Genomic DNA, 15,412 nt, shown 5'->3' on the forward strand with positions numbered 1-15,412 from the left:
CCAAAAAAAATCCAAAACCACAACAAAAATAAATTTGTTTCTTTATTGTGCTTGTCTCATTGTAACTCCTTTTTATGGGATATGATTCACCTACCCTTACCCCCCATCCCCATTCATCACAATACTTTATAGATCAAATCCTAGGTAGATGTGTCAAGGAGGGGGTTAAAGAAGCATTTGGCTGGGATCTACTTCCCATCAGTCTCTTCTGAGTTAACCCTCATTTTTTTTATTTTTGAGAATAACTATTTTCACTTTTACACAGTGGTGCTTATTATTTATCAGACCATCAGGCTAGGCTTTCTGGCCAGTAATCAAGCCATAGATAAATCTGATCAAGCCTGCTTTACTGTAATACTTCTATTCCCATCTCAAATAAAAATCTTTGCAAGAGAAGAGTAATCCTGGTCTTTATAGATGGAAGTACCAGCACCAACAGCAAGGGTGGTCTAGACTTGAATTTACTTTCTGGGTTTACATTCTGGTTTGCATAATGAAAGGATCACTAATTTAGTTTCTTAGTACAAAGGGTTTCCAATGTATTGGAACATTTGTTTTCTGATTCTATATTTCTCTTTTGTCACCTTTTGTTTCATAATATACATGTTTTACCCCATCAGGGAATTTGTCATGTCTTTGTACCCTCATAATCTAGCAGGGGACTGAACCCTTGTCAGTAAGTATTTTTTAAAAAAGTGAATTCATTTTTTCAGGCATCTTTTGAGTATACAAAATTATTCTTGAGAAGCATATAGCTTTGTATGGAGGGAATCTTACATATTCTTACATATGAACAGTTAAACTATAACAAATGACCCACAGAATTGAGCATCAAATTTCATTCTATTATAATAAATATGTAGAAGGATCAAATTAAACCATGGTTGTTCACTTGGGGCAAAGGCATGTCCAAGTATGATTTGCCTTTAAGATGATTTTAATCTGGGTACGATTCTTGGTGGGGGAAAATAAAATGAGCCTGAAATAACACTGAGGTTGATTGTAATACATACTCAAGACCGTTGCAGAAGTTGGGATGCTTTTGACTAAGATTAAGAAATCCATTTGTTTAATGAGTGGACTGGGGTTTCTCAGTGCCTTTGCTTTAAGAACAGTAATGAGTTACAGTGTTGTTGCCCTGTATGTGATAACAGATGCAGCTTTCAGTAACCTGTACTTGCACTGTTTCCATTGGTGAACATTTGTGTGCGTCCCTAGTTCCCGGTTTGTTATTAACAGCTCCTCCTGGGTTTTTCCGTAAAAACATTTTGGATTATTCATGTTATAAGGTCAGCCGTATTTTTTCTCCAGTGCAGTTGTAGGAGTAGAGGAATCCAGGCTTTTCTTTTCCTTCCTTTCTTTTGTTTCCTAATTTCTTCTAACTTGTTTCTACAGCTTTTCTGAGTCCTAAAAACAGCATTAATGTCATAATTTATATAAGAAGAGCTCTAGAGCCAGGTTTAAAGTTGTTCGCCACTGGAGAGCAGCATCAGAGATTGGGGGCGGTTAACCAAGGCACACCAGCCCGGAGGGTTTGGCTGGAAGAACACTTCCGCTTTTCCCCAGAGATTTCCGGATCCTAACCAGGAGCCGAAGCACAGTGGCAGGCACTTCCCCTCTGCCATCTTCTTGAAGAGGGTCGATGTTGTGTACCTGCTGTTAAAGTGATGATTATTTGAAATGTTTTATTTCTGCTGGTACTCTCTCACTTAACCAGTGTGGCAGAAATTGAACTGGTGGTAAACTGACACCAATGATCTGGCTGGGAGAGAGCTTCGGTTCTGCCAGGGTCTCCTCAGACTGTTATCTGGCTCCTTTTGCGCTGCACCTCCTCAAGCAGCAGTTTTAATCCCTTGTAAACCTCCCCAACCACAGTTCCCATTATGTATGATAGGGCTCCTCGCCTACTGAGATTGGCAGAAGGTGGTAGCACAGAAGAGCATGTAGGTCCTACATCCTACCAGGTATCTTTCTTGAAGAAGCAGGCAACAGGTAAGATGTAGGGAAAGGCAAGTAGGTACTTCAACATCAGTCTACTCCTCCTGTGTGCTCGTGGGTCAAGCATAAAACCAACTCCCATTTTTTTTTTAAGATTTATTTATTTATTCATACAGAACTGGAGTACAGGCCAAAGGTGCAGGGGTGGCGAGAGGATTGCCCAGTGACAGCTGAGGAGCAGAACAGGCAGATCTACCAACTACACTGCTGAGGGGAGCAGCAGGCGGGTCAAAAGAGGTCCTGACACACCATGTGGATCACCTTAGGGGCTGGGGATCGAATTCGCACTGAAGCAGCTGTGGCAAGCTAACAGTGCTGCACTCTAACCCATTGCGCCACCAGGGACGGCCCTCAACGCCCATTTTTAATGTCACTTTATAAGTATAACAAAGCATGAAGTAGGCATTGAAAACACTTATTTTATAGATACCTGTTATTGTATCAAAAATTTGTCCCATTTCAATAAGGCCTGTAAGCATTTGACTAGGCCTTTTGATTCTACAATAGTTGTCAACCCCATACTTTGTGTATATTCAATCTAGGATTTTGGTTTCTTGGCTCTCTGACTTGATTATGAATTCCCAACCATCATGAGCATCTTACCAACTCTATAGTCTTGTATGCCTTACACACCTTTCTTACTATTAGCCAGAGGGATTTTATTTAGTAAGATGTAAATTTTATATATCTATTTTGCAATATCATTTAAAGATAGTCCTCCATTTTTTTTTTTTTTTTTTGCTAGATATTTCTAAGATAGTCATGCCATCTTCTCTTGGAACACAGTGAGATTCCTTTATTTCACATTCTGTAAAGACAAGCTATATTTTTGAGAGAGGGAGGAGTAATGGATAATTAAAATTATTTCTCTTCTCCTTTGGTTGCAGCCAGTGACTAAAGTGTTAGTGATTATTTCCAATTGGTTTTCTAATCAGATGATTTTGCAGAGCTTAATGCCAACCAAATTGTATCTTTCTCCTCACTAACCTTCATTTCCCCTATTTCTACACTATTGTCTACATTTAAAAATAATACCAAGAGCTCTGACTGAGCAGATTACAATGTTAGGCTGATTTAGATATTTTTGCGTAGCGTTCAATTTTACTTCTTATAATTTTAATCTTGAATATTACTGCTTTTCAACAGCTAATATTGATATTAGTATTCTTGTAGCTTATATGTCATCATTTAGTAGAATTGAATTATTTTAAATATTAATTCCCTAATAACTTATTATAATAATAACTTGTTAGTGATCACTCAAACTGATTATATACCTATGATACTTCTTAATCCTCATTTTACTTTCACTCAATTAACCACTCTTTTAAGAGATAGTTCTTGCCCTGGTATCATGTATTTCCTGTTTTTTTTTTTTTTCCTCCAGAGATTGTCTTGAAACAGACATAATGATTTGTTAAGTCCTGAATTAGGAAATCAGTTTTTTCTTTCTATTTTTCACCAATATGAACATTCAGAAAACCAAACTCTGAGTCAAGAGATTCTTTCCAACAAGGAAGCATTTTATTAGTGAATGGCATCATGGGTGGAGGAGAGTAGAGTCAGTACTCAAAAATCGCTACCTCACTGAGTGCAAGTAAAGTAATATTAGAACAAGGGAATGTGAGGGCATGGAAAGGAAAGGAGTTTGTTCACTCTTAGGGGTGGGTGGGCAAGCACAATCACAAGATTATTGATGTTATTTCTGTAATTATTGCTCTCTTCTGTGCTATCAATTTCAAATGAGTACATGTTTGTTACACGATGTTATTAGTATCCTCAGAAGCAACAAATTTATTTTGTTAAGAATTAAGTAACCCATTATCAGGACCTTGTAGACTGTAGGATGGTGGCTTTTCAGGAAGGGGTCATGTCATTACTCTTGGTTCACACACCACTATATTCCAATTCCTTTGTAGTCTTGAAATGCTTTTATTTTCCCAAACATCTTTTACATATTTATCTGCTTAGTTTACATTCTTTGCTTGATGTTTTTCTATTGAGTACTTTCTCATTTTATGCAGTCTGAACTACTATCTATAGTATTTTGAATCTGATGACTGCCAGAATAAAACTTTTAGAAAGACTTGGTTTATATCTTTAACATTAGCTTTCCTGATCTTATGGCATTCAGCATTGTCTATTAGGTTCTTTACATCTCTATCTGGGTAGTCTCTTGGTACCTGAGTATGCAAAAGTATACATTTGTGTAGTGTATGATGTAGGAAGAGTTGCCGTTGAGACTATATAATTTATATGTTAACTTTATATAAGTGGAGAGGTCCTTAGGGTCTTAAAACTTCAAAATAAAGATGTAGCCAGCCTTTATTTATTTCCTTTCTTTCTTTTAATGGCCATTCTGCTATTAAAATAGTCTGGTTGGCTAATTGTCTGATGTATTGCATCTTCAGTATATTCTATCCACCTGAAATTGGAAACTTTTTTGTTTAGCTTTTTACCATTTAAATAGGTACAGGACTGAGTTGCTCTGATTTTAATGAGTAGGAGAGGTAATGAACATTTCAATTTTAGATTAGTGAGGACTGTTTTTGATTTTCTAACAGTTAATCTGAGAAACAAATTTATCTTATTAAGTCAAATTTTCTTCAGAAGCAGCCAGATAGTTTAATATGAAAATAAAAACAAACAAAACAGTTCTTTTAATAATGTGAGTTTCTGTTGTTATTGTGCTTAGAAGTATTACATTGCTTTGTGAGCTTGATTCATTTAGTAAAATGGCATTTCATATTAGCTATCTATAAGTCTGCATAATTCTATATTAGATGCCTAAATTGGGTGCCAGTGGCTTATATATATATATATGTAAATATATATATATATATATATATGTAAGCCTTATATATATATATGTAAGCCTTATATATATATATATATATGTGTGTGTGTGTGTGTGTGTGTGTGTGTGTGTGTGTGTAATTCTCCTAGATTCTGGCTTTAGTAGGGCAACAGTTAGCTTAATCTGCCACAGAAACATGAACTGTCCATTCTTTTTATTCATGCCAGTGTGTTTATACCAATGATAATGATTTCAGGTTATTAGCCAATCAGAATTTAGGGGAACCACATCTGGGAATACAACCTATCTTTGTTTAAGTTTAAATAAGCAACATTTATGTGGTGACTTTTTTATATTACTGTCTCTGGAAGTGACTGTTTTAAAGGCCTAATTATTGATTTTATGTGAAGAAAGCACTTTGTGTGTTTGTGTGTGTGTGCATGTGTGTGTGTTAGTAGATGTATAGATGTGGCTGTAGAACTTTTTCTATAATTACGTGTTACCCACATTATTTCTCAGAATGAACTGATTTTTATTACTGCATGCCAGTTGTTTTTTTTTTTCTTTTTTTTGGAATCTCAAATATAATGTATACCAATATGAACTTACTAATTTCTTCCTCTCTGATATTCTTAATTTCTTGTTTCTCTCTGGCAATTGGATTTATCATGTAACTTCTAACTCTTAAGTTTTGAAAATTAATTTTTTTGAGGTGACCCTGGCTTATATCATTGTTTGTGTTTTGAGAATATAGGACTTCCCCATTTCAGGTTATTGCCATACCATAGCCAACACCAAGACACTCATGATCGACTCTGTCCATTGTGCTCCCTACCCATCTGTTCTCACCATTCTTCCTTCCCCACCCCTTCTGTTTTCCTTTGCTCTGTAGTCAGTTTTCTAGGATTAGTTTGCAAGTTTGGATTTACCTGTTCATTTGTTTAGTTTCTCTTTAAGTTCCACTTTTAGAGTCCCACTTATAAGTAATGCTACCTGGTATTTATATTTTTCCTTCTGACTTACTTTGCTTAACATAATGCCTTCCAGTGCCGTACATGTTATGTTCATCATTTTTGATCTCTGAGTAGTATTCCATTGTATATAAATACTACATCTTCAAGACATACTAATCCACTTTGTGGCATTTAGGTTGTTTCATGTTTTGGCTACTGTAACAGTGCTTCTATGAACATGGCACTGTAAGGTCACTTTGAATTAGTGTTTTTGTGTTCTTTGCTTATGTATTTAGAAGTGGGATTCCTGGGTTCATATAGGAGATATATATTTATCTTTTGAGGAACCTCCATACTGTTTCCCACAAGGGTTGAACCAGTGTAGGTTTCCATCAAAGTTTTAAGAAGTTTCTTTTCTCCAGATCCTCATGAACATTTACTGAATCTGGTCTTTCTGATATGGGTCATTTTTACAGAAGTGTGGTGTTACCTCATTGTGGTTTTGATGTACATTTCCTTAACAATGAGTGACATTAACCATTTTTTTACATGCCTATTGATCATGTGTTTGTCTCCTCTAAGTGGTGTATATTTAGCTATTTTAATATATTTTGGTTGGGTTATTTTTTTATTGCTATTGAATTGTGTGAATTGCTTTTGTAGATTTTTTTTTGGTATGATGCATTTGTCAGGTGTGGGGTTTGTAAATATTTACTTCCTTTCAGTGGGGTGGTCTTTTGATTTTAGTTATGGTTTCTTTTGTTCTGCAGAAATTGTTGTTGTTGTTGTTGTTTAAAGTAGACCCAATTATTTATATTATCTTTTGCTTCTTTGCTGTTGGGATGGATTTACAAAGACATTACTGAGTTTTTAATCACAAAATGTTTTGCCTATGTGTTCTTCTATGTATTTTATACTTACAGGTCTTGCCTCCAAGTCTTTTATACAGTTTAAGTAGAATTTATAGTGGTATAATTTCATTCATTTGCACATGTATGTTCAGTTTTACAAGTCCCGATTATTAAAGAGGATTTCCTTGTTCCAATATAAACTTTTGGTTCCTTTGTCAAAGATTAACTGTTTACATAGTTATAAGTTCACTTCTAGATTTGTACTTCTGTTCTATCAGTCTTTATGTTTGTTTTTGTTCCAGTATAATACTATTTTAATCATTATAGCTTTACAGTATAGTGTGAAGCCTAGAAGTATGATGCCACCATTCTTCTCCAATTTTTGCCAGGATTGCTTAGGCTATACATGGTGCTTGTGGTTCCATGTGAATTTTAATCATATTTGTTCAGTTTCTTTGAAATATGCCATTGAAATTTTTATTGAGAATGACCATTTTGACAATGTTAATTCTGCCAGTCCATAAGCCCATAAGCAGGGAATGTCTTTCCACTTCTTTGTTTCTCCTCCTCCTCCTCCTTTCTTCTTTCTTCTTCTTTCTTCTTTTTCCTCCTTTCTTCTTCTTTCTTCTTCTTCCTCCTCCTTTCTTTCTTCTTCTTCATCGAACTTGCACAGAAGACGCTGTGGCTAGCAGTGCTGTGCTATAACCTGCTGCACCACCAGGGAGGGCTGGGATTATTTCTTAGTATCATTCTTACCTAGTTTATTGTTCACAAATATGAAGGCAATGCATTTTGTGTATTGGATTTTATAACCTGCCATTTTGCTGAACTGATTTATTGTTTTGATTATTTTTTAGTGGAATTCTTGATGAATATTATGTTATCTGCAACTGATGATAGCTTTACTTTGGTCCCAGTAAAGACTCATTTTATATCCTTGTATTGCCTAATTACTTCTGCTAGGACTTCCAGTACTATGTTGCAGATAGTGAATATAGTTGATATCCCTGTTTTGTGGAGAGCCTTTCAACTTTTCACCATTGAGAATGATGATAGCTGTGGGTCTGTTATACACATATTTTATTATTTTATGTTCTATTTATCCCTAGTTATTTTAGTGTTTTGAACATGAAAAGATGCAGGAGCTTATAAAATGATTTCTCAGCATTTCTGATAAGCTCATATGGTTTTTATTTTTCTTTGTGTTGATGTGTGAATTATGTTGATTGATTTTCACATGGTGAACCATTCTTGGGCATGATGTAAATCCTTTAATGCATTATAGATTTGGTTTGCCACCCTCACTGGTGGTGCATGGGTTTAGGATGTAGCACTACAAGCTCGTGGTAGCCACCTCGGTGCCAGTTCCATCCTCGTCCCTGGAGGTGATCCACATTGTGAGCAGACCTCTTCCGTCTCTCCTGCTGCTTTCCTCAGCAGTGTACTTGGCTGATGTCCCTGTTCTGCTCGCCATTCTGTCTGGTGAGTCCTCTCACTGCCCCTCTACCACTGGCCTGTACCCCAGTTATGTATGCATAAATAAATATAACTTTTAAAAAATAGATTTGGTTTGCTAAGATTTCATTGAAGTTTTTTTTAATCTTTGTTCATTAGGGATATTGGTCTGTAGTTTTATTTCTTTTATCTTTGATGGCAGGTTCTCATGAGAGGTGATGAGGCCTCTGGTTGTCCTGGCACCTTCTCCAGTGTGGACCAATGTCTTATCAGTCTGGGTAGGCATTTTAGGGGGCTTGATGAGAGACTGTGAGGTTTCTGGAAGCTTTAAACCCTCCCTGTGTCTAGGGTTTAACTAGTTTGAACTGGAGCTAGTGAGTTCTCACAGGAGGTCTCTGGTGTGTTCCCAAATGAGTCCAATATTTACTGGTATGGGAAGGAACTGGCACAGTTTTGCATGGGCTTTGTTTTTTTTCTACTCTGATAATCTTCTTTAATTGAGGCTATTTAGACTTTTCCACTTAATTTAAACATAATTTTGTTTAGATTTCTTATTTTACTCTTTGATTTTATTTCACCTGTTCTTTGTTTCTCCTGTCTTCTTTTCCTTCCACTGTTAAGTGAATTGAGTTTTTATAAAATTTTTATTTTTTCTATATTATTAAGTTATTAGCTACATCACTGTTTTATTTTTTAGTGGTTAATCTAAGGTTGACAATATACATCTCTGTCATAGCTTACCTTCAAATAACATTGTATCACTTCACATACAGTATGTGAACCTTTTGAAAATATGCCCCCATTTTCCTCATCTTTGTACCACTGTGTCCATACATTTTACTTCTACATATGCTATAATGCCAAAATAAATTAAAATTATCATTGCTTAAACAGTTAAGAATTGAGATAAATATTTTATTAACCCATTCAAATTTATTGTTAAATTTCTCATTGCAGACACCTTATATTTTCCTTTTATCCCCATATCATAGTCAACTTTTGTCTTCCTTTTATTCATAGGCAGAATTTTTGCAATGTCTACTCTAGTGTTCTTAAGTTCTAATTCCACTTTTTCATGGAAATTTAAATGATTTACTACATAGCTTGGTTTTAAGTACATGTGTGTGCTTTAGGTGATAATCTGTATCTTGATCTCTATACTCACCCACTAGCCCCAAGAGTCCAGCAGACCAATTCCTAGAACAAAAAATACAAATGGTGAAGTAAGCCTTCCAGGGAACAATACACCATAGAAAGAAAGTCAATCTCCAGAATACAACATTGACTTGGAAGAATTTTCACCTTGTCAAATGAAGAATTCAAAATTTCCATAATTCAAAAAGTCAAAAAATTGAAAAATACATTGAGTTATATGAGAAGATATAGAAAAGGAAAATAATGCTATGGAAGATGTAATTAACAAACAAGATTGAGAATGAAACTTTAAGAAAATAAAAGATTTGCAGGATGTTGGAAGAACAATAGGGGAGTTAAAAAATAGGGGGAAGTCATACAAATTTAATGGACTATCAAAGAATGAGTCAGTAATTTTGAAGACAGAGACAAAAAGATACAAGAAAGAAAGAAAAAGGCAAAGAAAATAGACTGAAGAAATACTGAGCATTGTCTGATTTCATGAAGGGAAATATGAGTCACTGGAATCTCAGAAGGAGAGAGAGAGAGAAGGGCTGGAAATCTACTCCAGGAAGTAATTGAAAAAAAGTCTTCAAAGTTGAAGAATAAATAAATATAGAAGAAGTTAGAAGGACAACAATCTATTAAAATGAAAGGAAACTACAGCAAAATACATAGTAGTAAAGTTACAGAAATCCAATAATATAAAAAATGAAGAAAAAAAAAAGATAACCCGTAAAGGAATATGGAATTTGATAGCATTGGACGTCTCTGAAGTAAGACTATAGGCAAAAAGAGAATGGAGTGAAATACTCAGAAATTCTACAACAACAACAAAAAAGCCAACCTAGAATACTCTATCTTGCAAATCTTTCCTTAAAGAATTCAGTAACCTTTCTATATGTGAACAGTCCACAATATGAAGGGAAAATGAAGACTGCCTCAAATAAGCAAAAGCTTTGGAATATGCAACTAAACCCCTCTGCAAGTAATATTACAAGAAACCTTAGGGATCTATACAAACAGAGAAACAGAAATAACTGAATAAGGACTTACAAAATTATGAACAAATTGGCAGTAACAGACTTCCCCACATTAATATTCACTCTACACACCAGTGGACTAAAATCACCAATAAAAAACAGTATAGAAGATTGGATTTGGAAACAGAATCGAACCTTTTGCTATCTCATGTAACACACCTTTGTTCCAGAGATAAATATAGATAGAAAGGTTGGAAAATAATTCTACAAGCAGATGGCATTCCAAGAGAAAGACATAAAAGAAATCCAAACTGGGAATAAAGAAAGTTATCATTATTTGCAGGTGATAAGACAATATATATACAGAGAACCCTATGAATGTTAATGGAGAAACTTAAACAATAAGCCAGTTCTATAAAGTAGCAAGTTACAAAGCCAATATAGAAAATTCAGTAGCCTTACTATATGCGAACAGGCAGAAGTAGGAAAAAATAAAGAAAATCATCCCATTTACAATTATACAATAACATTTAAATAACTAATAAATCTTACAATGGAGGTTAAATTCCTATATAAGGAGAACTCTAAAACATTGTTAAAAAAAAATAGAAGACCAAAGAAAAGATAGTCACTACTCCTGCATTGGAAGAATCAACACTATCAAAATGGCCAACTTATCCAAAGCAATTTACAGATTCAGTGCAATTCCAATAAAATCTCAATGGCATGCTCAAGGAAATGGAATAGATATTGATAAAATTCATAAGGAATAAAAAATACCTAACTAGACAAAACCTTCTTGACTCAAAATGGGAATGGAAACATTGGAGATATTACTTTTAGACTTCATACTATAATGTCATAATAGTAAAAATAGTATGGCACTGGAACAGAAACAGACACATAGACTAATGGAATCAAATTGAAAGTCCAGAAATAAAGCCACACTGAATTTATGGTCAATTCATTTATGACAAAGGAATAAAGAATATACTATACCAAGGAAATTCTCTTTAATAAATGGGAAACTGGACTGCTGTGGTGCACAGGAAGGCAACTAGACTATTATCTTTCACTATGAACAAAAATCAACTCAAAATGGATAAAAAAAAAATTGAACATATGATCTGAAACCATAGACTATATATAAGAAAACAGCCAAAACACTCTCCATGGTATAAACCTCAGAACATGTTTGAAGCCTCATTTCCAGAATCTAAGAAAATATAAACAGATGGAACTACATTGAATTAAAAAGCTCTGTATAGCAAACCATGTAATAAAAATGCAGAGATACCCTACTGAAAGTGAGAAAATATTTGTACAGCATGCATTGGACAAAGGGACTGTTATCTAAGTTCTGCAAATAACTTATACAACTCCATAACAAAACAAACAATCAAAAAATGGGCAGAAAAGGTTGAAATACCATTCTCCAAAGAAGTGCAAATGGTCAACAGGTGTATGAAAAAAAGGTTCAACATCTGTTATTGTCAAGGAAATGCAAATCAAAACCACAATGAGATACCATTTCACACATGTGATATCCTATATATATAAAAAAATCCAGAAGGGACAAATCTTGGTGAGGATTTAGTGAGAAATGTACACTTACAATGTTCATAGAAATGCAAATTGGTCCTTTCACTATGGAAAGTTGTGATGGTTCCTCAAAACACTAAAAATGGATCTAATGTATGACCCTGTGATTCCTTTCCTAGAATCTACCCAAAAGGCACAAAACAACAACCTGTACTCTTATATTGCAGTACTATTTACAATTGCTGAGATATTGAATCAAACCAAATGCCCCCAGAATGAATGTATTGAGAAAGAAAGGTATATTAACACAATGGAATAATTCTTGTGATTAAAAAAAAAGATAAATTCATGCCTTTTGTTGCAATATGGGTGGAGCTGGATGGTATCATGCTAAGGGAAACGAGTTAGGAGGAGCAAGATAAATAAGGAGTGATTTAACTTATATGCAGAATATAGAGACCCTAAACAAAGTATCGTATAAAAAAAGACAAAAGTTGCAAGACCTAAGACTTATAAGCAGGGGAGTTGGAGGTAGAGAGTCAAAATAGAGAAAGGAAGAGTACAAGAAACTGTAATGATCACTAGTGCTATTGTGTAATGATCACTAATGGTACTACAATTGCCTCTCTGGATGGGAGAAATAAATAAATGAAATGCTTAAAAGAGAGCATTATTAATTACTTGCTTTAAGTTGCTATGAATTATTTCCATCTAGTGTATTGTATAAATTTATATATAGTGTTCTTTATAATACATGACATTCTGAATGAAAGAGTAGTTTTTTTTTTGGGGGGGATGACAATATTTTTAAATCCATTAACACTAACTTCCATCTCAGTCTAATCTGGTATCATTGGAATAAAAATATAATTGTTTTGTATGTTTTAATTATTGAGCATGACCAATTCAACAGTTTAAAATATATTTAATATAAATATTTTTAATTTTAATCAGCAGTATTAAAATATAGCAACATATTATTAGACAATAATTCTGAAGTTTCTTTTTTCTGTTTAGTAAATTTATTTTTAAATATATTTTTAATTCATGACGAACCGTCAGTTTTTCTTTGTTAGTATTTTGACAGTGTAGGATTTCTCCCCTCAGGTGTGGCTATTTAGCTCTGCCACCACCAAAGCATCTCTACCCCATATCCTTGTACTCACCTTTTCCCCACCCTTCTCACCACTAAATACTTCAATCATCTCCCCTTTTAGATTACTCAGATCTTTGGTCAGTTTTCAAGTGTTGGTTTTAAAGTTAGTTTGACCCTTTTTTCTTTACTCTGTAGTCCACATAATAGTGACACAATCCTGTGTTTATCTTTCTCTTTCTGGTTTATTGCATTTAGAATAACTCATTCCAGCTCTATTCAGGTTGCTAAAATAAATTTATCTTTTTTTGATTGCTGAGAAATTTTCCATTGTGTGTATATAGCAGATTTTCTTTAATTTTGTATTTTTATGTGAAGAAGAACTGGAATATAGGTCACAGTTGCAGGTGATGAGAGAATTCACCAAAGACAGAGTGGGGAGCATAAGAGACAGATTTACTGAAATACACTGCTAAGAGGACCAGTGGGAGAGACAGAAAAGGTCTATTGAGCCATATGTGGGTTAGTTCCCTGGCCAGGGATTGAAATAAGGCCATAGCGGTGATAAGCACTGAGACCAAATTTTCCTTATACATTTATCTGGTTTTTGGTATTAAGGTTTTTTTCCATATCTTGGTTATTGTAAAGAGTACTGCTACAACAATAGGAATGCAGGTTTCCTTTTGATTTTTTTTTTTTTTTTGTTCTTTGAGTAGATACGTAAGAGTGGAATTTCTGGGTTGTATGGTAGATCCATTTTGTAGTCGTAGTCTTTTGCATTGTCTCCCCAATGCATTCCACTGGGCATGGATCAGTCTGCTTTGCTCTTAACAATATAGGAGTGTTTTGTTTTCTTCACACATTCTCCGGTCCTTGTTTCTATTTTTTGTTATTTAGGCCATTATCACAGGTTAACTCATCAGTTTCCTAATGACAAGCAAAGTTGAATTTTTTTTTTATGTCTGTTGGCCATTTTCATTTATTCTTGAGAGAAGTGCCTGTTTAGCTCTTCTGCCATTTTGACTGGGTTTAATTTGTTTTTGTTGAGTTGTGTATGTTGTTGGTAGACATTTTATATCAGGCCCCTACCAGATTAGGGGTATACAGACATATTCTCCCATTCAGTGTGGTGTCTATTCTTAGTGGTTATTATTTCTTTTGCTGTACAGATCCTTTTTATTTTGTTATAGTCCAAGATAGTTATGTTTTCCTTGCTTCTATAGGTAAATCTTCAAAAGCATTTCTGTTGTATATGTCATGGAGTATTTTGTCTGTTTTTTCTACACATTTTATGATTTTAGGTTTTACATGCAAGTCTTTTACTCATTTTCAGTTGATTTTTGTGCATTATTTGATACAGTAGTCTAATTTCATTCTTGTACATGTGGCAGTTCAGTATTCACAGCATCATTTACTATAGAAACTTTTGTTTTCCCAGTATTTATTCTTGCTCCTTTGTGGTTTTGTTTATGGGCTCTTGATTCTATTTCATTGGTCTATGTCCGTTTTGTTCCTGTACTTTCCTGGTTTAGTTGTTAAGCCTTTGTTTCATAGTTTGAAGCCTAGAAGTATAGTAACCTTCTCCAACCTTCCCCATTTTAATGAAGAGAACTTTGGGTATTTAGAGTCTTTGTGAGTTCATGAATTTCAGCAATGTATTTTAATTCCAATGAATCTGTAAATTGCTTTGGGTAGGGTGGCCATTTTGATAATCTTGATTCTTCTAATTCACAAGTAGGTAATACATTTCCATTTATTTATTTATTTTAAAGATTTATTTATTTGTGCAAACAGAACTGGGGTACAGGCCAGAGGCTCAGGGGCAGTGAGAGGCTTCACCAGAGACAGAGTGGGGAGCAGAACAGGCAAATATACGAAGTACACTGCTGAGGGGAGCAGTGGGCAGGTCAGAAGAGGTCTGCCACACCATGTGGTCACCTCCAGGGCAGGCGGGAATCGAACTCATGCGGAAGTGGCTTTAGCTTCTCAGTACTATGCTTTAACCCACTGCGCCAACAGGGAGGGCCGTCTCTATTTGTTTTAACAATGTTTTGTAATTCCTTCTGCCTAGGTGCTTTACTACCATAGATTTATTCCCAGGTTTTTAATTTGTTTTGATACAATTGTAAATTGGATGATATTGTTTATTTCATTTTCTTCAGGTTGATTTTTTTCATAAAAGCCTGATTTTTGTGTATTGAGTTTACAACCTGCTTCTTTATTGAACTAGTATATTATTCTTTATTAATTTATCTATGGATTTTTACTGTTTATATATTATCATGTCATTTGCTAAGAATGATTACTTCTTTTTGCCGTTTGATTACTTTGTTTTTTTCTTGCTGAATTGCTTTAGGTAATACTCTCAGTATTACGTTGAAAGTGATCATCCTTGTCTTGTATGGCATCTTAGGGCAAAGTCTTCCTGTTTGTCTCCATTATGAATTATGCTAGCTGCCAATTTGTAATCTATGATCTCATTATATTGAAGTATGTCTCTTTCATCCTCAATTTTAAGAGCATATCATAAGTGGCTGTTGAACTTTATTAAATGCTTTTCGGGCATCTTTGATATGATCATATGGTATTTATTTTTCTTTTGTTCA

At 34.5% G+C, this 15,412-nt stretch overlaps 1 protein-coding gene across 1 annotated transcript in view; it reads left to right on the plus strand.

The window, feature by feature from the left end:
* Positions 1-1,883: 1,883 nt before the first annotated feature.
* STPG2 (sperm-tail PG-rich repeat containing 2) overlaps positions 1,884-15,412 on the plus strand; it is a 267,191-nt gene continuing 253,662 nt past the window's right edge. The window contains exon 1 of the mRNA XM_004681412.1: positions 1,884-1,992. Within this exon, the coding sequence (XP_004681469.1) occupies positions 1,884-1,992 (109 nt within the window). The remainder of the gene's footprint in view (positions 1,993-15,412) is intronic.

This window comes from Condylura cristata, unplaced genomic scaffold (assembly GCF_000260355.1).
Source record: "Condylura cristata isolate star-nosed mole 26May11 unplaced genomic scaffold, ConCri1.0 scaffold00012, whole genome shotgun sequence".
NCBI classification, from domain to species: Eukaryota; Metazoa; Chordata; class Mammalia; order Eulipotyphla; family Talpidae; genus Condylura; species Condylura cristata.